Source organism: Triturus cristatus, chromosome 3_1 (genome assembly GCF_964204655.1).
Source record: "Triturus cristatus chromosome 3_1, aTriCri1.1, whole genome shotgun sequence".
NCBI lineage: Eukaryota > Metazoa > Chordata > Amphibia > Caudata > Salamandridae > Triturus > Triturus cristatus.
The window spans coordinates 1034993178-1035015510 of record NC_140583.1 but is presented as its reverse complement, the minus strand read 5'-3'; the positions used below and the strand labels follow the sequence as shown (position 1 = coordinate 1035015510).

The window sequence follows — 22333 nt, the reverse complement described above, 5'->3', positions numbered from 1 at the left end:
GGCAGAGCGGGCGTTGTTTGTTTTACCTCTGCCCTTGTTGTTGTTACCCCTGTATCCGCCTCTTTGGTAACCTTTTGTAAAGGTGGTCTGAGTAGGGGATTTGTACGATGTGGACGCTGTGTCTGAGGAGTAGCCTCTGGATGCACTCCGAAAGGATGAGCGGCGAAAGGAGCGTCTGGGCAGGTGAGACTGTAAGGCCCCCATGGATTTAGCTGTATCCGTGTCTTTTTTCATCTTCTCGAAGGCCTCATCCACCTTTGGCTCGAATAGATGTTCCTGGTCAAAGGGATGGTGGCTTGTACTTCTGGTTTAAACCCAGATACCCTTAACCAAGCATGACGACAGAGAAGGACGCTAGTGTTAATGGCCCTGGAGGCTGTGTCTGCCTCGTCTAGGGCACAACGTATAGAGGTGTTCGTAATTGTTTTACCCTCTTGAATCAACTCGTTGGCTTTACTTTTATATTTTTCAGGGAGATGTTGCATTATGCTCTCTAATTCGTCATAATGAGCCCTGTCATATCTGGCCAGCAGTGCCTGAGTGTTTGCTATACGCCATATGTTGGCAGCCTGGGATGCTGTGCGATTGCCTGAAGCATCTAGCAGTTTTGATTCCTTGTCAGGTGGTGGTGCATCGCCTGACGCTTGGGAGTTTGCCCTTTTACGTGCCGTAGAGACCACTAAGGAATCTAGTGGCACTGGTCCTCTAATGGAAGTGGGATCTGAGGGAGCAGTTTTGTACTTCTTTTCGATACGTGGGTGAAGGACCCTGGCTCTAACTGGGTCTTTAAAAACTTCTGCCGCATGCTTTACCACCCCTTTGAGCATAGGCAGTATGGAGGTGGACCTCTGTGTAGTATCGAATGTGTCTAGGAGGAAATCTTCCTCCACAGGGTCATTATGCATGTCCACCCCATGATAATGTGCTGCTCTTTGCAGAAGATGGTTAAACCCTAGTGAATCTTCAGGTGGAGATGGTCTAGAAGGGTAAATATCGTCTTGTGGGACGTTGGGGATATCTGGTATATGGTAATCGTCCCATGGATCTGGAGATCCTGTAGGGGTGGGGTCTTGTGGCACATCCCCTGTATCATAATATGGGTCCCCATGATCATCATCGTCTGGAGACGGAGTAGAACGATGAGGAGAGGGTGGGGAAGGAGGAGGAGGTGGAGGAGGAGGGGAAGGTATTCTGAATGGAGGAGTATCAGAGTCCTTCCTCTTTGGTGGTGGAGGCGGAGCAGGCTTCTCCAAATGTCTCTTCTTAGTAGAGACGGTCAAATGTCCAGTTTTTGGATCCTTGGTAAGAGTTTTTTGCAAGGGATCTGGTGTAAATAACTCTAGTGAGATAATTTGGTCCGTCGGCGCCGAAGGCGTCGGGGCTGATGATTTGTTAGGTTTTTCCGTGCCAGTTTGATGTTTAGGACCCGGCTTGGGACCCTCCGGTCTCTTGGTCGGCGCCGAGATGGGCTTCGGCTTGGAAGTGTCGGTGGCCTTGTGTGGTTTGGTCGGCACCGAAGATGGCGTCGGTGCCGAAGGGCTGGGTTTCGACCCCGAGGGTTTCGGTGCGGAGCTCGGTGTCGAGGTGGAGGCCGTCTTCTTTTTCGGTGCCGAAGTGTGTTTCTCGGCACCGCTGGCAGGCTGGCTCGAGCCCGAGCCGCCGGAAGGCTTACTTGGCTTCTTCACCGGGCCCGAAGGTGGGGTGTGTGAAGCAGTGTCTCTGGTCTTGCCTAGGCCCGGAGGCGAAGGCGTGACCGAAGCCTTTTTGGGTGTCGGTGTGGGAGGGGGTAGATTGGTACTCACGACCCTCTGCGCCGGGGTGATGTCCTCCACATCTGACTCGTCGGCCTCGGAAGCGCTGACGAGGTCCTCTTCGGTACGATGATGTTCCGGATCGTCGATGTCGTCTCCGAAGATGTCGACTGGAATGGACGTCGAGGAGTGTGCCATGTTCCTTCTGGCTCTTCGGTCCCGAATAGGTTTTTTGGATCGGAAGGACTTACAGGCCGGACAGTCTCGAGCCTCGTGTTCCGGGGAGAGGCAAATGTTGCATACCTCATGAAGATAGGTGTGGGGGAATGAGGGCACTTTTTAAATGGAGTTCTTTCCATGAGCCGGGACCGGAGCCTGGGTAGGCCCGAAGGCCGCCGTCGACGACTGGAACCGAAGGTTTGTGTCGATGAGAAGGCGCGTTGATTGAAGAGATCGTGATCGAAACAATACAGCGATTGGGGTGAGGATTGTGCGTCGACCGTCGAACTGGAAGCTGTTCGGAACCGGAGCGCGAAGATCACATCCGAGCCCGATGGCGGAAAAAAACAATCTGAGGATGGAGCCGAAGCCCATGCGCAATACGATCCAAAGGAGGAGTCACCGACCTCGTGACTTCCAAAGACTTTCCAAGAAGAAAAACAAACTGCAAACATCCGGGCCCAACACCAGATGGCGATCTATGCAAAAGTGTGTAATCTGCAGCTCATATGCCTCGAACATATATATATATATATATATATATATATATATATATATACATACATACATACATACATACATATATACACCACACTCCTGAATCACCGGTTGCGCGGCGAGGAAAACAGGTACGGACCACAGCGTATTTGTTGCAGTGAATGACAGTGTAGTTTGTTTCAGAAAAATCAAATCTGCATCCATAGTGCACAAGACAAGCGTCCAACCTGAATCGTTTCGACCGTGTTGCCGAATATATATACACACACACATATATTTTTATTTTAGGCCTTGCCACTATGTCTATGGGAGGCCTGCCGGCTAAGGACTTTCCAGATACTGCGAGCAGCCAGGGTTTGCGGGATTGTTCCTGCACTTCGAGAGTAACCAAGGCAATGAAAACGGGCAGCTGAGAAAAGAAATGAACACTTGCATTTATAAATCGAGGATTAAATGCCTTGTGAAATGAATAGAGGGAAAACAAATTATAGCTGCCCCCCTGCACGACATGGAACTTATTCCTTTTAAAGCACAAAGGTGGGCATGTTACACCATGTTTGATTGAAGACATTTGTTTTGGAGCAAGGCAACTAACGTAACATGATTTGAGTCAGAAAGGATCCGATGCTGTATTTCGAATAACAACTGTGATGCATGCTGGTCATGGTAGTACAGAAATAAGAGACACTACAGCTGTGACTACACAAACTCGAACACTGTTGTTGATTTTATGCACTGTCAAGAGAATGAATATGAGCAAAGTGTAAAAGAAGTTTCACGGCGCTAGAATGTAATGGTAACAGTCTGAATGACCGGCGCCCCCTTTAAAAATCAGAGAACTGCATACTATCGTCCTTCCTTACTGTCTAAAACCAAGAGTATTTAAATTCACAGTTACGGATGCCTCACACATGCATATGATTAAGACCGAAAACGGTTGAAACGCGTCATGCTTTCACTTCCAGGCTGCCTGTTGGAATAAAATCAATTTGACCTTCATCTCGACTGGATGGGCTTGTTTCATGCTGCAAGGGCAGAGTGATTTTGATGTGATATATATATATATATATACACACACACACACACACACATATATATACTGAAAAAACAAAGGTTAAAGAGATGTTAGAGTTAGGTGAAAATTTCATTGACAATGTAACGTTTTCAACTTTAAGTGTCTATAACACGTGCTCCACATTAACTAACTCCCGCCCTCGCTATGCACAGTTTTGTCATCAATGTCGTCATTTGAAAAGTTGCAGTATTGCGATCAATGATGTTATAGAACATGTCATGAGTGATGTAATATGTGGTGTAATTAGATATGTATGGAGACAATTAGCATTACCTTAGGGCATGAGTTATAGTTACTAGAAATAACTATAACTAGTGAATCTCATTTTTTTTTTGTTTAAAATATACCTTCGTCACTGAAGTGTTTACCTAAGTATCTCTTTAACCTTTTTTATTTCCAGTTTTTTTTTTTAACGTAAACTAATATTTTATAACCATAAGTAAAACCTACCCCATGCGTTCAGGCAATGCGCCCAACCTCCCACATGCAGCTGACACCGCGCCATGCAAGGCCTTCATCCATTCATGTGTGAGATTGGCCTGCAGCAAGGCGTGCATCCAACCTCCCCCCCCCCCTCCCAGGGAACCAATCCCCCCCCCTCGTACAGCCTGAGGGTGACAGCTGGAGGTCAGTGCAGAACACCCCCCCCCCCCCAATTTCATTTTTAAATTTGTACTAAAGGGTGGAGGGCCCACCCCCCATGGTCCAGGGTACCCCTACATTGCCCCCATATACTTCAGTTATTTTTATTTTCAGGATAAAGGGACTGAGTCCCCGTGCCCTGAAATGGTGGCTGCAAGATTTGTCTTCATGGTGTGGCAGGCCATGTGGGCCAAACAGGAGCCTCTGGCTCATCGGGAAAAAAAGCCCTCTCGATCAGATGGCTCCATTTTTTTATTTGAGCAATGGCTGGACTCTTACAAGAGTCTTGCAAACCCAACTGTCCAGATCTACAAATATGTTTTAATCTTAATTTCTCAAAAAATTTACACCAAATCACAAAAAGCACACTTTCTGGACCATGATCTAGCTTAATGCCAAATCTGGTGTGATTCCATTCGGCGGTTGTCTATGAAAAAAGAGTAGCGAAATTTGGTTTTAGGACCACCATTTTTTCTTAGCCCCCTCTTCGCGGGACGGAGCTGAGGCGGGTGAGCATTTTTTTTGAGAAAGGTTTGTGAAGATTCCTCAAACAGTCCCAAAGTTTTTAGCAAACCCAAAAATGAAATGCTCTTCCTGTGGGAACGCAGACCTGACTTTAACTACCCACTGGTGACTGCCAATGGGTGATAAATTGCACTCAGATGATAACATGTACCATGATATTTAGGAAACATACATTTTTCCTTTTTTACCCTTAACAATTATTATTTTTAAACCCCTCTCGGCATACATTCTTGAAAGAGAAATTACCAATGTCATCTCAGCTTTGATCAAGAAAACCATGCAACTCAAGTCTGATCCCAAACCCAACTTTTTAACATGACCAACCAAGAAATCTGTCCTCTACTAACTGATAACCCGGTCTACACATAAGAAATAAATGACTAAGCAAAAACAGAAAACATATCTAGGACCTCCTCAGCGACCTCAACCAAGACCTGGTCTTCATCACCGAAACCTGGCTAGTAGATGATGCTTCTATTATATTGCTTGGGGCTATTCAAGACTCAACACGCAGCAAGGAAAACGTTTTGTCGAAAAGAGCAGGGGTGGGCTACCAGTGGTTTACAAAAACACAGTTCTAATATCTGGCGATGGTGAAAAACACAAAGACTGTGTGGTCCGATGTAGTAGTGTTGGAAACATTATCCCACAAGCTAGTTCACTTCTTAATTTCTAGATGGATTTGGATTCTATTTATCATGTACTCATGTGCCAAAAAGTTATTCAGCATTTTAACTAGTAATAATCACTTGAAACTAGTAATCGTTTAAATAGGTCTATTATAGGAAGCCGAGTAAAAAGATCAAAATGAAGTCTCTCTTTTTTTAATGTAAGAGAGGTGAAACACATACATGTTTTACTTCCTATAGAGTGTTCCTAAAGGGTGTGTCAATCCGGTTGATTATCATGACCTGCCAGCTCAGAAGCCTTGTTAGTTTTTGTGTGAGGGCTGCAAGGGCCAGGTTCTAATTCTTCAGAAAGAGAATTCGATTTGGAGATCATATACTTTTATTTATTTATACTGTGCACACAACAGACTAAACCATATTTTGGAACAACATATCAATACATTATAAAAGCCAAAAACAAAACCCTGAGCAAAGTTAGTAAGAATTTTCAGCTTTAAAGAAGGGCAGGAGACGTATTGTCTTACAGATATGAAAACGAAGATTATTTCAAAGCTTAGGTCTGATAAAGAACCTTATGGCAATTATTGATTTGTGTTTGGTACAGGGAATTTTCATGGTTTTTAAAGTAAGGAAGCTTGATCATGTATAATATAGAGTGGCATAGCAGACAAAACCACTGTACTGGAATACAGCTGAATGAATAAGATCTTCAGCATGCATAGCACCTACCACCTTTGTGTTTTCCTAAATCATCCACGGCATTTTGAGGATTAAAGGAAAATATATCAATACTGTATCAGGGCGTACTTAGGAGGGCTTCCAATTGCCACGAAATCCCGGTTTTAAAGCAAATATTGAGATTAAAGAGGGAGAGCCAAAGAGAGAGAGTGGGAGAGCGAGAGAGAGGGTAAGATACTAAGAACAAGTAAGAAAGTGCAAATGAGTAACAGAAAAAAAGGGTAGAATAGAAAGATGAGGAAAAAATATGGAGAAGGTCAGTGGCATGCGGTACAGTTAAATACCAACCCGCCACCCCACTTATAGTCCAGTGTTTGGACTGGTGATTCAGAACGTCTGAGCAAGAATGTAAGCTAGGAAAAAGAGAGAGTACGAGAGAAGAAAAGAGAAAGACGAGAAAAGAAATTACTCACAAAAGACACTGCATAAAGGCTTCCATTATTGGACTATGCAAGAGACAGACTTGTTGAATAACAAATGAACAGAATTAATCAGAACAATCAAAATGACTACAGACACTTAAATCATGTGACACAGCCTTCAAGAGAAAAATGAGATGGGTGGAATACACACACTCAATACAGAGGCCTTCTGTAACGCCCTGAACGTCTCAGGATCGTTTAACAGACACGACAATGAGGACGCAACCACTTGTGAAGGGTTAGTTCTTTTAATGAAGGCAAATAAAATACAAAGAACAAACAAAAGTTATAGTCACTGGAATCCTCCAGGCTAAGTACGTTACCAGCCCACAGCACGGATGGTCCTAACCGTCCTCTGCATATACGCCGATCCCGGCGTATGCCAACAGAGGGCAGAAATGAAATGGCCGACAATGCCAATCAGTAGGCAGTGAGGGGCACGAAGAGTGTTGGGGAGAATCGAGGAGTCAGGGAAACACCCAGCCGGGGTCTCTACCTGAAGGGAGCAGCCGCTCAACCTCTTCCTCAGACTGCACCGGGACGCGGAGTCACCTCCTGGTGATGCGTCACCGATACCCCAATCACAAGCAAGAAGACTGAACCGAGAGCAGCCGCTCGATCGATCCTGTGGACTTCCGAGTCTGTAACGCGGCAAACACCTCCTGGTGTGCGTTACAGCTGGCAGTCCCTGTGTCTCTGGTCGGGCTGGGAGTTACGACTCCAACCAGCAAAAGCGCCACTGCGCTTGGACTCAGCCGAGTCAAAAAGCGAAGCTCAATGGTTGACCGGTAGAGCTTCCGGGTCCTTCACAGGTGACGATGGGGCAAGACACGGCCCAGGGAGTAACGACTCGACCTACCTCCGTTCTTGCCTTACTGGAGCACCACTCCGGAACACTGCTCTTCACGAAGCAGGTACGTCGGTGTAAACACAATATCCGACAGCCTTGTACCTCCCGGTTCCTCCCTTTATAGGGCGTGTTTTCCTTGAGTTATGTAACAGCTCTCCTGTTTACATAAGGGCGTGTTTCCCTTGAGTTATGTAACAGCTCTCCTGTTTACATAAGGGCGTGTTTCCCTTGAGTTATGTAACAGCTCTCCTGTTTACATAAGGGCGTGTTTCCCTTGAGTTATGTAACAGCTCTCCTGTTTACATAAGGGCGTGTTTCCCTTGAGTTATGTAACAGCTCTCCTGTTTACATAAGGGCGTGTTTCCCTTGAGTTATGTAACAGCTCTCCTGTTTACATAACCTCTCAACCGCTAAGCATCCTGGGAGATGTAGTCCGTTTTCGCTGGTTACCGTTTTCCTCCCCTCGTATGACAGGAATTCTTGACAGTACATCCTCCCTCTCAGCGGCTCCCCACGGGTCCAGCGCTGGCAGGAAAACGCCGATGGAACAAGGAGACCAAGCGCGGAGCATGAACCCCTTCAGCCGGTTCCCATGAATGCTCCTCCGGGCCATAGCCTTTCCACGCAACCAGGTACCACAGCTTCCCCCTGCGCCATTTGGACGCCGTATGCCCGACACTTCATACTCCACCTCCGACTCCACGCATACCGGCCTAGGTGTCCCAGACGGCTTGGAGGGTGCTGGTTTGAGCAATGATACATGAAAGACAGGGTGTATCCGCAATGACTGGGGCAAGCACACCTTCACGTTCACTGGACCCATACACTTGGTAATTCGATAGGGGCCCATGTACTTGGGATGGAACACACTGTTCTTTCGAAACCTCATGTTTCTTGTGGATATCCAGACGTAGTCTCCAGTGCGGTACAGTGGCCCGGGCCTTCTCTTCCTATCTGCCGCAGCCTTGTATCTTCTCTTGGCCTCTATTAGGACAGCCCTTGAGCGCATCAACGTGTCTTTTATGTGTGCCACCCTGTCCGCTGTGGCGGGAATCCTGTCCTCTCTGAACGGATGTAGAAATGGCAAGAACCTGGGATGTTGGCCATAGTTGCTATAGAACGGAGATGACTGTGTGGAGCTGTGAGTGGCGTTGTTATAGGCTATCTCTGCAACCCATAGCAAGTCGACCCATTCTTCCCTGCCCTGGTCCACAAAACATCGCAGATACTGTTTGAGCGTTTGGTTCAGGCGCTCGGTTTGGCCGTCCGTTTGAGGGTGGTAGCTGGTGGACAGGGCGGTCTTAACATGCAGCGCAGTGCACCAAGTCTTCCAGAATTGCGCAGTAAACTGCGACCCCCGGTCCGACACGATCACCCCAGGTAATCCATGCAGTCGTACCACATTCTTTAGGAGTAGTGACGCCAATTCCCCGGCCGTAGGGACTCTCTTGCAGGGGATGAAGTGCCCCATTTTCGTCAAGTAATCCACCACCACCAGTATTGCCGTCATCCCCTGGTCTACCGGTAGGCCCACCACGAAGTCCAGTGATATGCTATCCCATGGTCTATCCGGGGTCGGAAGTGGATGTAAGAGCCCTTGGGTTCGGCCATGGTCGGCCTTCATGGTAGCACACGTAGGACACTCCTGTCCCCACCTCCTGACATCCACTCTCATGGTTGGCCACCAGAAATGCTGTCCCATGCTAGCCACCGTTTTTTCAAAGCCCAAATGACCTGCGCATGGAGAGTCATGGCACCAGATGAATGCTTGTTTCCTTAGCCTAGGCGTGGGTATCAATAGGCACCTGCCCTTCAGGGGTATCCCGTCCTTCAGCTGCCATTCTCTGTGACTGAGGAGCCACCTCCGCCATGCGAATGACCTGATCCCTCTCTTTATTCCCCTCAGGAAAGTATCCGGTTGGATAACCCCAAATACCATCCTCGGGGAAATGATGGAACGCTCGGTTGCAGGCAATGGTTCCTTAACTGCAGATTGACGGGACAGGGCGTCCGCCTTCCGGTTTTCCGTCCCCGGCCGATATGTGATGCGGAAGTTGAACCCCGCAAAGAAGATCATCCACCGCAGCTGCCTGGGAGAAAGGTGTCTAGTGGCCGTCATGAACTGTAGGTTCCGATGGTCCGTGTACACCGATACCACATGTCTTGCCCCCATCAACCAATGCCTCCATTCGGTGAAGGCGTCCTTGATTGCGAGAAGCTCCTTCTCCGCAATATGGTAGTTGCGTTCGGCGTCGTTGAGTTTGCGGGACATGTACGCAACGGGATGAAGCACCCCTGTGTTGTGGTTGCGTTGGGACAAGATAGCCCCCAGCGCCACATCCGACGCGTCCGCTTCCACCACGTAGGGGAGATCCGGATCGGGGTGAGCCAACACCGGCGCCTTACCAAAGGTGCTTTTCAGTGCCTCAAAGGCTTTGTTCGCTTCAGGGGACCAGACAAACTCCTTGGACTTCCTCAGTAGCTGTGTGATTGGGGCCACCACTCCTGAAAATCCATCTATAAACCGCCTGTAAAAGTTGGCGAAGCCAATGAAACTTTGGACGTCCTTCACGCTTTGGGGCACCGGCCATTCTTTCACCGCCTTGATCTTTCGTTCTGCCATCTCCTGTCCCTCTGGACTCAGCATCACTCCGAGGAATTCCACGGATGTGACGTGGAAGTCACACTTGCTGAGTTTACAAAACAGCATGTTTTCCCTCAGCTTTTGGAGCACAGCTTTGACGTGGTGTACGTGCTCCTCCACACTGGACGAATAGATGAGGATGTCGTCGATATATACGACCACGTAGATATCCAACTCCTCTCTGAATACCTCATTCAAAAAGTACTGAAAGGCTGCCGGGGCGTTGCACAGACCGAACGGCATGACGAGGTACTCAAAAAGGCCGAACCTGGTCTTAAAGGCGGTCTTCCACTCGTCTCCGTCCCTCATGCGCACCAGATGGTATGCCCCTTTCAAATCCAACTTGGTGTAGATACGAGCTTTCTTGACCTGTTCCAGAAGTACACTGATGAGAGGCAAGGGGTACCGATTTTTTATGGTTATCGCATTCAATGCCCTAAAGTCCACACAGGCTCTCAGCTCCCCATTAGCCTTCGGGATGAAGAAGAGTGGCGAGGCGGCCGGAGACTTGGACGGGCGGATGAATCCTAGCTTGAGGAGTTTATCCAGGTACCCCCGGAGATGCACGTTTTCAGGCTCCGTCAGGGCATACAGCCTGCCGCTGGGAACGCTGGCCCCTGGCACCAGGTCGATCTGGCAGTCAAACTGTCTATGTGGTGGTAGCACTTCCGCCTTCACCTCATCAAATACATCCTCAAAACTGTGATAAGCCTGGGGGAGAGCCACATCTTTTTCTGCCGCTGTAGCCACCGTCTGACTCCCGCTCTCATCTGCGTCAAGGGATTCCGTTCTTATTCCACAATGCAGGATGCAATACGGTGACGTCATTTCGATGCGATGTGTTGGCCAATCCACAAAGGGGTTGTGTTTCTGTAGCCACGGCAATCCCAATATGACGCCATATTGGGGCGCTCGGATGATGTTAAAATCGATTTGTTCCAAATGGTTCCTCCCATATCTCATCGGAAGGACCCCCGTGTGCTGTCCGATGGGCCCCGTCACCAATCGCCTTCCGTCTACCGCATAGACGTCTTCGGGTACTGCTTTGGGAAGAAGCACTAGCCCTAGCCTGCATGCCTCGTTGTGGTCCATAAACATGCCAGTGGCCCCTGAATCCACCATGGCCACAACGGGTATCCACTGGTCATGCACTCCCACGTGCACCGTGATAAACAGGTGTCGTTGTCCCTTAGTGACCGAGTTGGAAAGTGAAGGGATGGATGAGTGACTCCGAGATGCCCCTTCTCTGGTCTTGGAGTCCTCTAGTTTTCCGCCGGTATGTCCACCACGGCTGTTACCGACCGGTTGGCCCGATAACGTGACGTCTTCGGTTTGGCAGGGCATTCACGTACGTAGTGGCCTTTTTTGCCACAATATAGGCACAATCCTTGTTTACGGCGTGACTCTTTCTCCGTGGCTGTGAGGCTCGCTCGTATTGCGCTGATGTCCATGGGTTCTCCCTTGGATGCGGTGGAAGTTTCAGGACTTCCCACCGTCACATAGGATGGAAGGGATTTTCCTTTTCTCCCATGATCCCCCTTTCTTTCACTTAGCCTATGTTCCAGCCGTAATACCAGGTTGATAAGGCCCTCACATGTCTTGGGTTGAGGGTCAATATGAGCCACGGCGTCCTTGAGCTCATCGCACAGCCCTTGATGGAAGAGCGCCGTCTGTTTAGCAACAGGCCACTTGGTTTCCGCAACCAGCCTTCGGAACGCGTTGAGATACTGCACCAGGTCGTTGGATCCCTGTCTCAACTCAAGCATTTCACGGTCCGCCGTGTACGAGTCAGCCCTTCTGTCGAATACCTTCAGGAATTCCTCGCGAAAAGCACCCCAATCACATAAGAGGGGGTCGTCCCTGCTCACCAGAGGTACGGCCCATTGTGCCGCGTTTCCAGCCAAATAGGATATAAGGAAAGCCACACGAGCCTGACTCGTGGGGAACGCCTTTGGTTTGCACGATAAATGTAGCGCCACTTGTGTGAGGAATACCTGCACTGTGTTAGGATCCCCACTGTACCTCTCTGGTGTTGCCAAGGGGATGGCTACCGGCATTTCCACTACTACCGCAGGGGTCTGGTTCGTGAGGGAGGTGCTGGGCGTGAGCGGGTCCAATTGGATAGCATCCAGTCTGGCTTTTACATCGGCTGTTTCTTGCCTAGAGGCAGCCACTTCAACTTGCATGGCCGCTAAAGCAGCCAGCACATCATCAAGTGTTGCCATGTCTGTTATCGACCGGGAGACAGTTAGTGTTATTAAGGTCGGATATTTTGTAACGCCCTGAACGTCTCAGGATCGTTTAACAGACACGACAATGAGGACGCAACCACTTGTGAAGGGTTAGTTCTTTTAATGAAGGCAAATAAAATACAAAGAACAAACAAAAGTTATAGTCACTGGAATCCTCCAGGCTAAGTACGTTACCAGCCCACAGCACGGATGGTCCTAACCGTCCTCTGCATATACGCCGATCCCGGCGTATGCCAACAGAGGGCAGAAATGAAATGGCCGACAATGCCAATCGGTAGGCTGTGAGGGGCACGAAGAGTGTTGGGGAGAATCGAGGAGTCAGGGAAACACCCAGCCGGGGTCTCTACCTGAAGGGAGCAGCCGCTCAACCTCTTCCTCAGACTGCACCGGGACGCGGAGTCACCTCCTGGTGATGCGTCACCGATACCCCAATCACAAGCAAGAAGACTGAACCGAGAGCAGCCGCTCGATCGATCCTGTGGACTTCCGAGTCTGTAACGCGGCAAACACCTCCTGGTGTGCGTTACAGCTGGCAGTCCCTGTGTCTCTGGTCGGGCTGGGAGTTACGACTCCAACCAGCAAAAGCGCCACTGCGCTTGGACTCAGCCGAGTCAAAAAGCGAAGCTCAATGGTTGACCGGTAGAGCTTCCGGGTCCTTCACAGGTGACGATGGGGCAAGACACGGCCCAGGGAGTAACGACTCGACCTACCTCCGTTCTTGCCTTACTGGAGCACCACTCCGGAACACTGCTCTTCACGAAGCAGGTACGTCGGTGTAAACACAATATCCGACAGCCTTGTACCTCCCGGTTCCTCCCTTTATAGGGCGTGTTTTCCTTGAGTTATGTAACAGCTCTCCTGTTTACATAAGGGCGTGTTTCCCTTGAGTTATGTAACAGCTCTCCTGTTTACATAAGGGCGTGTTTCCCTTGAGTTATGTAACAGCTCTCCTGTTTACATAAGGGCGTGTTTCCCTTGAGTTATGTAACAGCTCTCCTGTTTACATAAGGGCGTGTTTCCCTTGAGTTATGTAACAGCTCTCCTGTTTACATAACCTCTCAACCGCTAAGCATCCTGGGAGATGTAGTCCGTTTTCGCTGGTTACCGTTTTCCTCCCCTCGTATGACAGGAATTCTTGACACCTTCAGGTTTTTGCAGGTACCTTGTGTGATCCTAAGCAACTTTCTCTGTTGATCTACTTTTTGGTCTGATAAGTGGAATGTAACCTGGAATGTCGCTCTACTGTCTACAGCCTTAGATTCTCATCTGAGAAACATGTAAGTAGCTCTGCTATTTAAAACTTGAGACTGTGAAATAGATCTGTTTAAGGCCTGTGATAGTCAGTTGTATGTGATGAAGGGACAGTTCTCTCTAGAATAAGAGAAAGCTCTGCTATCTTACTAAAGAAGGTTCTTTATGACCTGTGGGATGGCTGTGCTTCCTAAAGCCAAAACATTCTTTGTAACTTGAGGGCCAGTTCTGATTTGAAAGACGCAAAGCAATAAGCAGCTTTACGCAATAGGAAATGTAGCTCTGCTATGTAAATCCAATGTCTGTAAGTAAGAAGGAGTAAGGAGGAGAATGTTATGTTATGTTATGTTAAATGGGACTTTTATAGCGCAACGGCTACTCCAAAGGAGTGTCCCGGCGCTTTTGTACTCCAGACCAAAGAAAGAGCTGGAAAACATAACAGTAAAAAGAGCAGGGGCCTAAAGAGGGGGCAGATTATCCAGTGAACAGCCAGGTTTTTAAGTCTTTTCTGAAGGCAAGCAGGTTAGCGGTGTTTCGCAAGGACACCGGTAAGGAATTCCATAGAATAGCTTTGCAGGCGTAATCATATGCCAATACAACCTCTCTGAGCCCATGGAGCACTCTGTTTTGTGAGGCCTAAACTTGTAAGTTCTATGAGCCCAGGAAGCTCTCTTATTTGAGACCTGAACCTGGCAGTTCTTAGAAGCTAATTAAGTCAGGTGGAAATTGAAAATTCTCTAATTTCTGGCGGGAGTAATAAACACAGTGGAGAACCTTATAGAAGAATTTTTTTCACCATGCCATCCTTATGATAGAGGGAATCTCACCAATGCATTCTCTTCAGGATCTAGCACTTACCCTAGACATCAGAAGATTTCCCAAAACTTCTTAAATCTAAATCATGCTCTTTGTCAACTGACAGACATCTCTCCTGTTTAAAGCTTAAACATGTAAATTAAAAGATTCCTCCGACTCTGATGTCTATAAACTGATCCAATTTGTCTTTGTATCATGAGCAACAACTTCACTTTTCAAGGTATAAGAACACCAGACTTGCGCAGAACACAGCATAGCTCTGTTTGCAACCTGAACTTGTAAATGCTGTGTAGCTTGACAAAATGCTACTCTGTCTACTGCCAAATCCTTCCTGTTGGACTTGGTCCCCCCTGCAGGGTCATCCCCAAACTGTTTGCCTTAACCCTCTGTTTTCTGAACCCGATTTTGCTGGCTTTTAGGACTCTGTGCACTTTAGCACTACTATCCAGTTTTAAAGTGCTTGTGCTCTCTCCTTTGAATATGGTAACATTGGCTTACAACCAATTGACACATTTAATTTACTTGTAAGTTCCTTGCAAAGTGGTATTACATGTACCCAGGGCCTGTAAATTAAACACTATTAGTGGGCTGCCACACACTTAAGTAGCCTTTTTAACCATGTTTCCGGTCTACCACTGCCGCCTGTGTGTGAAGTTTTAAACTGGCAGTTCGACCTGGCAAAATAAACCTTTTGCGAGGCCTAAGCCTTTCTTTTCAATACATACAAGACACCCCTGCAGTAGGCTCTTAACAGCCCATAGGGCAGGGTGCACTGAATAAAAAAATTAGGACATGTACTTTTAAGTTTTATTTGTCTTGGTAGTGAAAAACCCACAAATTCATTTGTCACTACTGTGAGGCCTACCTCTCCCTTAAGATAACATTGAAGTTTCCTTATTATATTTAAGAAGGGCTAACATTTGATTAGTAGCAGGGAGGAAAGTCAAATTTGTTGTTTGAGGAATTGGAATTTAAAATACTATTTAATGGTAAAGTTGGATTTTAAGTTACAATTCTGAAAATGCCCCTTTTAGAAAGTTTGCATTTTCTTGTCCTAAACATTTGGTGCCTGCAGCCTGTTTCTGGGTCAAATGACTAGGTGTAGTTGGCCTATGGATATTCCTCCCAGAAAGCATCACAATAGAGGGTCTGTATGTTGGTTAGACGGCATATTCCAAGAAGGAAGGAGTGAGAAGTGATGCAGGTTTTGCTCACCGTCCCACACATCTCACCATACAAAAACAACAGGAGGGAACATATGTAATGATGCTGTGCTTGATTAATTATCTCTGTCTCTCCCATACCTACAGAGAAATGTGAACATAGGGACCAAATATGTTGGTATGTATGATATGTACGAGTAAGGTGACCGGATGTTTTACAATTTAATGCACACAAATAGGATACTAGTGGGATCCTTGTGCGGTCCTGATGAAAGTCAAATAGCCTGGTGAGGCATTGATGTAATGGCTGAAACATGTTGACCCAAAGATACAAACGATACTAATTTCCTTAGTGCATACGCACCAGTTTTCAACTCTGTCAGGGTGCCCTTTGAAAATAAAATTAACCCTCAAGACACCCTAGACTATTTTAAATCTAGGACCTCATCCAATGACCAAGAGCTCTATTGGCTACCAAGGCAAAGCCCATCAAGATAGAGTAGGTAGCTGGATGAGGACTCTATGATGAAGCATGGCACTTGGAATTCTAGAGAGTGATTGTCATTTTAATATGATAAAGGGATCCCCTTGGTCTAGTATGGAGAGGTAGACTAAGCACGGTAGGGGTTACCTCCTGTTTTTGTATGTTGGCAGGATGTCCCATCACTGACTATGACACTTGCACTTCGAAGGCACTGGATAAGCTCACACACAAAAGACTTCATACTAGCCTATTGTCCCACCAGACAGACTGGGACCAGGGCAGGGAGGCAGGAAATTCCAGACACCTCCATAGGGAAGACTTCAGAAGCTTCTTCCACTTTAAAGTAGGCACCAGGTATAAATATTGGGCTCTGAGATCCACTCTTCAGATCACTTCTGGACCTGAGGACGACTCAGAAGAACTTCACATACACCTTGAACCCAGGACCACCAGAGTGACTCCAAGGGCTGGGTGGCTCGCCTCAGGGACAGAAAATGCTCCAACCATCTTGAACTCTACACTTGGACCCTGCCTGCTGTTAATTCTACACCCCCCACCAGTAGTGCCTCTACAATCCTGGACCCTTGTAAGTGGGGATAAAGGTGCTATGACAGCCCAGGTGTGGTCCTCATCAGAACCAACACAGAGCAACGCAAGATACTGCATCACTCCTTGGAAACAGCCCCTGCAGGGCACAACGCCTTCATCAGAACAAAGTACAATTCTCAGCGGGCCTAACCTGGTCCCTGTGTCCAGCCCACGAACCATCGCAGTCAGCCTGAACTTGTGACTTTGACCCTGCATGACCAAATAGCAGCAGTTGGCGCTTTGTGCTTCTAAACACGATTTGTACCTAAATCTTTGAAATTGCAAATCTCCTGTTCTACTGATAGCATTTTTTTTCGTTTTGGTGTCAAATATTTTATTAAAATGTACTCTATTTTTCTAAATTAGTGTGGGAATTTTCTAGTATTTTGTTTTCACTTTATTACTGTTTGTGTGCTGCATAAATAATTTACATATTGCCTCCAATTTAAGCTAGTGTGCCAAGCTACCAGAGGGTTAAGCACAGGTTAATTTTGTGGATCCCCTTGAATGGGGATTGTGGCTGCTCCCTGAAAAAGGGTCACACCCTTTCAACCTGAAAGATGACACTACTGTGGTCTTGGCTCATTACAGAAGATCAATTTAATTTTTAGGTCTCGCCTAGCGATGCAGCGCATGGGCTGCTCGCCTTGGCGAGAACTATTGTTGTCAGTTTCTTGGCCGAATGGGGACAGGACATGTGCATGCGTCGGACAAGACAGGCTATGAGCACGCGTATGGCTCGCATGTTCAGCATAACGTGTCGGACAGGACAGGTGATGTGCACGTGTAAGGCTCTCGCGTTCAGCACAGTGTGCATGGCGTGCTTTCACTTTCCCTCACTCCCTCCCCCCGTCGGCTCCAGATTCACAGGGCACTAACATCCACATTTGTACTATGAGGTAAATCTCATATTTCCCTAACACGTGCTTGAGTGTGACTGTTCTGGTCTCGTGACCTTTCCACTGAAACCATGGAGTCACTCACGCCATCAATGAAGGCTGCATGATTAGATATCACCAGGACACCGGTTGCAATAAAGATTAATGTTAAACGGAAGAGCCGCCTTCACCTGGAACCATACCAGTACTCTGCAGGGGGGCATAACTAAGGGAGAATGAGAGTAGTGTTTGGCGCTAAAGTCCATACAAGCGGAGTGGAGAGGCAGCTTATCAGTGAATACGACACCGCTTTCAAAGAAAGGTAGCCACGTCCAGCCTCTTGTTCATAACTGCTGACACCCTGATCCAATCAGTTTGCTATGCTTATCACTAAACACTATTCATGAGCGGCCATTGTGTTGCTGAGGGTGGAAGGGGTGCCAAAGCCTCTTTAACCCTCCTCTAAGCTCCTTCGACGACTTTCGTCTTGGCTTTGGACTGGAGAGGACTGCAGCGATCTCGATCTTCGCAGTCAAGTTGGTACCAGGCTAGACGCTGCACTTTGCATCCGTTGCCCAGACATAGCCATGGAGGAGGCAGACCCGAGCGCTGGCACTTGCGCATTCCACATGCCCGACTGGTTGGTGAGTGCTAGGGAAACACTTTCACGCTGCTTCGACTGCCATGGGGGATGCCGTACCGTTGGCTTGTGTGCTAAAAGCTCATGAGTTAATCCCAAAAACCATCCCTGGAGTTGGTTTCACTGCAAACCCTCTCTTAGTGCTCTTATCAACTCTGATGATCTCACCTCTTACTACTCTTAAATGTCCACAAATGACATTTGGCAAATCGTCCCGCTCTGCACTTTTGGTTAAGCTGCTAGGAGCACCTCTGCATTTCAGGTGCTATTTTTACTCAATGAAATAAAAGGCTTGTATTGTAGTCTGCCCTTGCTCGTTCAGGTATAGTGTGCCAGGGTTAGTTCCCTTACAAGTTTACCTTTTTTACTTGAGGTGGTGCAAGTGATCATGCACTGAACTGGCACTGTGGTGGACGGTGTGTTGTTCTAGAATTGCACGTGTTTATTGCTGTTGGGTTAGTTCAGTATTTGCTTAAATTATTATTTTGATTTAATGCTTGAGACCCCCGTGCTGAACCGCTCAGTTGAGGCAGACCATGTGTAAACAATCACCAGGGACCTCTGATAAGTGTAAAATAAGGACCTGCCAGCAAGGCTTCAGCCAGTATTGGATTATTTTTAAATTGTTGAATATTTGTAGGTCGGGCATCTATTAATGTAAATCTTTGGCTTATCACGTGAACCCGGCAGAGAAAACACGCTGATATGAATCTCTTGTGGGCATTGACTAAGTCTCAACACTTTCCTCTTTCACCTGTGATAGGTGCGAGGCTCCTGGAAAGGCAGGTTGAGGTTCTCTCATGCTGCTGTAGAGGATGCGGGACTTCAGTAACCTGCAAATACCACTCCCAAGAGACTAGAAGCGTTTCAAAATGTACTTCATCCTATATGAAATGCGAATGTAATTTGCACATTGTCTTTCTACCTTTATTATTGTAAAGTGCATTGAATGAACTAGCTTTTGATGGCACAATATAAACAAGCATTTCCAATGCAATAGGTCTTGCATTCGCAAGAGTTTGAGCTATTAGCATTGTTAATGACTATGCCTTTTATTTATGTGTTATGAAAACCTTTGTACAGATAGTCCTTGTTTACGAGAAGCAAGGCTGGCAGTAAAAGAGGCACAGTTATTGCCAGCGTTGCTTCTAGTAAGAAAAGGCTATGAGTGCATGTTTACGCCCCTCTTGCAAGTTTTCAAAACACATAAATAAAAGGCATTGTCATTTACAATGCGAATAGCTCAAACTCTTGCAGAAGCGAGACCTATTGCATTGCAAATGCTTGTTGGATGTTGATGGTGGCAAAACCCTCAATTAAAGTTAGTCCCCCTGCAATATAATTTGTTGATATCTGTATCCCCTTTCAAAACCCTGTGTTTGCCCCAATCCTGCAAATGGCACAGCCCTCTCGGTTCAGGTGGAGTAGTTGCTGATGTCATTCAGGGCTGTTCATCACATAACGATCAGGTCCTTTCTTTAGAAGTGCAAATTGAATCATAAGGAGCCCTTTATGTTAGTCAACTAATCTAAGATAATAGTATGTCGGCCAAGCATATCTTAAAAAACTTTGTGTTAAAGAATACATTTTATTGTTAAAAGAACGAAAAAGTGCATTGGATTTCAACCTGCTGATTGATTGGCAAGCCCAGGCTCTGGCTGGTTTTCAGCCAAACCATGCAAGCATGCCCTCACATGCCATTCTGAGATGAAGGAACAAAAAAAGAATCGGTAAGACATTGGTAAATTCACTAGATAGATCAAGGCATAAATATAGATCAAACCTTGTCAAATCCACCTCCTAGGCGAGAGCCCACCTTGCTATGCGCTACATTCTTATTTTTGACTTACCTCGGAGGACGAATGCTTGGAAATTGTAGACAAACTGCTTTGAATAACTGACAAGCGGTCTTTGTTGCTTCTTAAAGTCAATCATAGAAGCAAACCTTTTTTATGCAAACCTACCTCTTTGTGGCAGACTGTACAGAGTGTTTGAAGGTTTTCCATAGAACACTGCCCTCCTCCGCCATATACCGGTTTTATATGATCAACCTGCCAAAAAAGGCCCTCTGTGGGGTTTCGTATGATTTCATTTAGCTGCAACAAAGAAATACAAAATATAATTTCTTTTTAACTGCATTAAAGGGCACTCTCTTCCATTGTAAAATAAGTGTGTACACAAAGCGAGAAATTATGATTATTTCAATAGGGCATTTTATATATCAATTTATGTTAGTTGAAAAACTCAGTAGGAGAAATACTAGCAGAGAGACTGCCACTTAATTTAGGATGTCAAATACAAATTCTAATTCATATAACCAATTTAGTATTTTTTATACTCATGAATGCTAACAACATACTACATTTTATAAGGTGTATTAAGAGTCTGCTGGACTGACAGCAAATACTCAACTGTTGAACAGAGTTGCTCAGATGTCTTTAGCCGCCTTTTTTCAACAATCGGTAAACAAATGCAGTACACTGGGCTTTGACGGTGGCAGATTTATTGCCTATATTTTTGCCATTTCTTTAAAATAAAAAATGGCATTTGGTATGCAAGATTTCTTGTGAGTGGAATTCTATGTCTCTCTAGTACCTTATGTTTTTTTCAAGCCCATCCAAACTTCCATAGCACCCGAATGAGATATAAACCTCAAGATGGTTGGAGCAACCTAGCTTCCTGTTACTTATTTGTAACAATCGCAAAACTGAGAATGAACATGTGAGGACTGAGGCGAATAGAGAAGTTATATGTTGCCACGAATTTCAAGTTCTTATGCAGTCTTACATGCCCCATTAGCATCTTTATTCAGGAAGGAGCTGCGCACAGATCTCAGGTTAGTGTCTCCATGACTGCTGATAATCAAAGAATGCAAAAGCTACCTGTTTTTTTCTTTATCACTCATATTCCTTTCTCACAGAAGTTAAGGGCCCGCTGAAAGAGTGCTTACAATACCACTTAAAAAAAACCTCGCAGCTTCAAAACCATGTGGAAACCAGATACCCTACCATGCTTGTAGAAGATCTGTGGAGAGAACTTAATTAAAAAGAATGAACACAATCTGCATATGCTAATTTTACCTGAGCTAGTGAAAGTTGAGACATCCAAGTACTCTCCAAAAGACTTTTACGTTGGCTCTTAGGGGCATCTCGAACAGTAAGATACAGTTCCTGCGCATTTAGATTACATGCTTGACAAATACCATGTTCCGTTTCAAAGACTTTGGCTCTCATGTATCCTTGACTTGAACGGATTGAAAAGTCCTCCTGACATTTATGAGAACAGAAGCGAGTGTCCCAAGCTGTAGCTTGGCCTTGGATGGAAAGCAGAGGGGTGGGCTTTTGGCAGTGAAGACACAGTGGATTTCCCTCTTTATCTACTGCTTGCACATAGCCCTTCAGGTTGGAAGAATCCTCAACAGGTTCAAATGAACTTGGTTCCATGGACTCCTGTTGGTCTTTTGAAACCATCCTGTAATTGAAAAACAGTTCACATCAATCTTTCCCCCCCTCTCAGGTACAAATCAAATATTCTAAATATATATATGTATACCTTGAAATACCTGTTGCCTGCTAATGAGCACTGACGCACAGGCGTCTTATTTTATTTATTTATTTAGAGTTTTATATAGCGCGAACTAGACCCAAAGATATTCTAGTGAAGAGTAGTAAAATATTTCAAATCATTTTGAGCAAAACGGATTTTGACAAAACACTGACTTACCAGGGGCAGGATGTTACTGGAACATGGAGCACTCCTGCAGTGACACAAGGCACTCAAGAACGCTTGACAAGGAAACACTGACAGTTATGTCTAGAACTATCGGAAAACACATTTTGCATACACTACTTTGGAAAAAACACAAAAGCTTCTTGGTAACTGGGACATAGACACAAGAACAAGAAAAACAGAGTGATGGTGGGGCCTGACACAGACCACAGGAGAACCCAGATACCAGCATGCAGAACAGAGTGGCACTGGGAGACACCCCAATCTGTGATAAGAAAATAAACATACAGGCAGACATCCACAATGTCAGAAAAAAGATTTACAGTTGGGGATGGGAAAGACACGGGACACAAAGAAACTTAAATTGAAACAAGAAACATGTTTAAATTAGTTAGAAGAAACTTTGGGAAAGGGATAATCTAGTACTGATATTATAATACAAGACACTTCACCTTCATACTTGTTTTGATGGTAAAATAATCTAATATCGTTATGGTCCCTCCCCACAAACTATAGGAAAAACTCACAACCATAAGACA

At 46.2% G+C, this 22333-nt stretch overlaps 1 protein-coding gene across 3 annotated transcripts in view; it reads right to left on the bottom strand.

Moving 5' to 3' along the window:
• Positions 1-22333, bottom strand: part of ZRANB3 (zinc finger RANBP2-type containing 3) — a 615617-nt gene that overhangs the window by 5763 nt on the left and 587521 nt on the right. For all 3 annotated transcript variants that reach the window (XM_085645762.1, XM_085645761.1, XM_085645763.1), the window contains 2 exons: positions 21146-21536; positions 20030-20161 (listed from right to left, as the gene is read on the bottom strand). In XM_085645762.1, coding sequence (XP_085501888.1) covers positions 20030-20161; positions 21146-21536 — 523 coding nt within the window. The remainder of the gene's footprint in view (positions 1-20029; positions 20162-21145; positions 21537-22333) is intronic.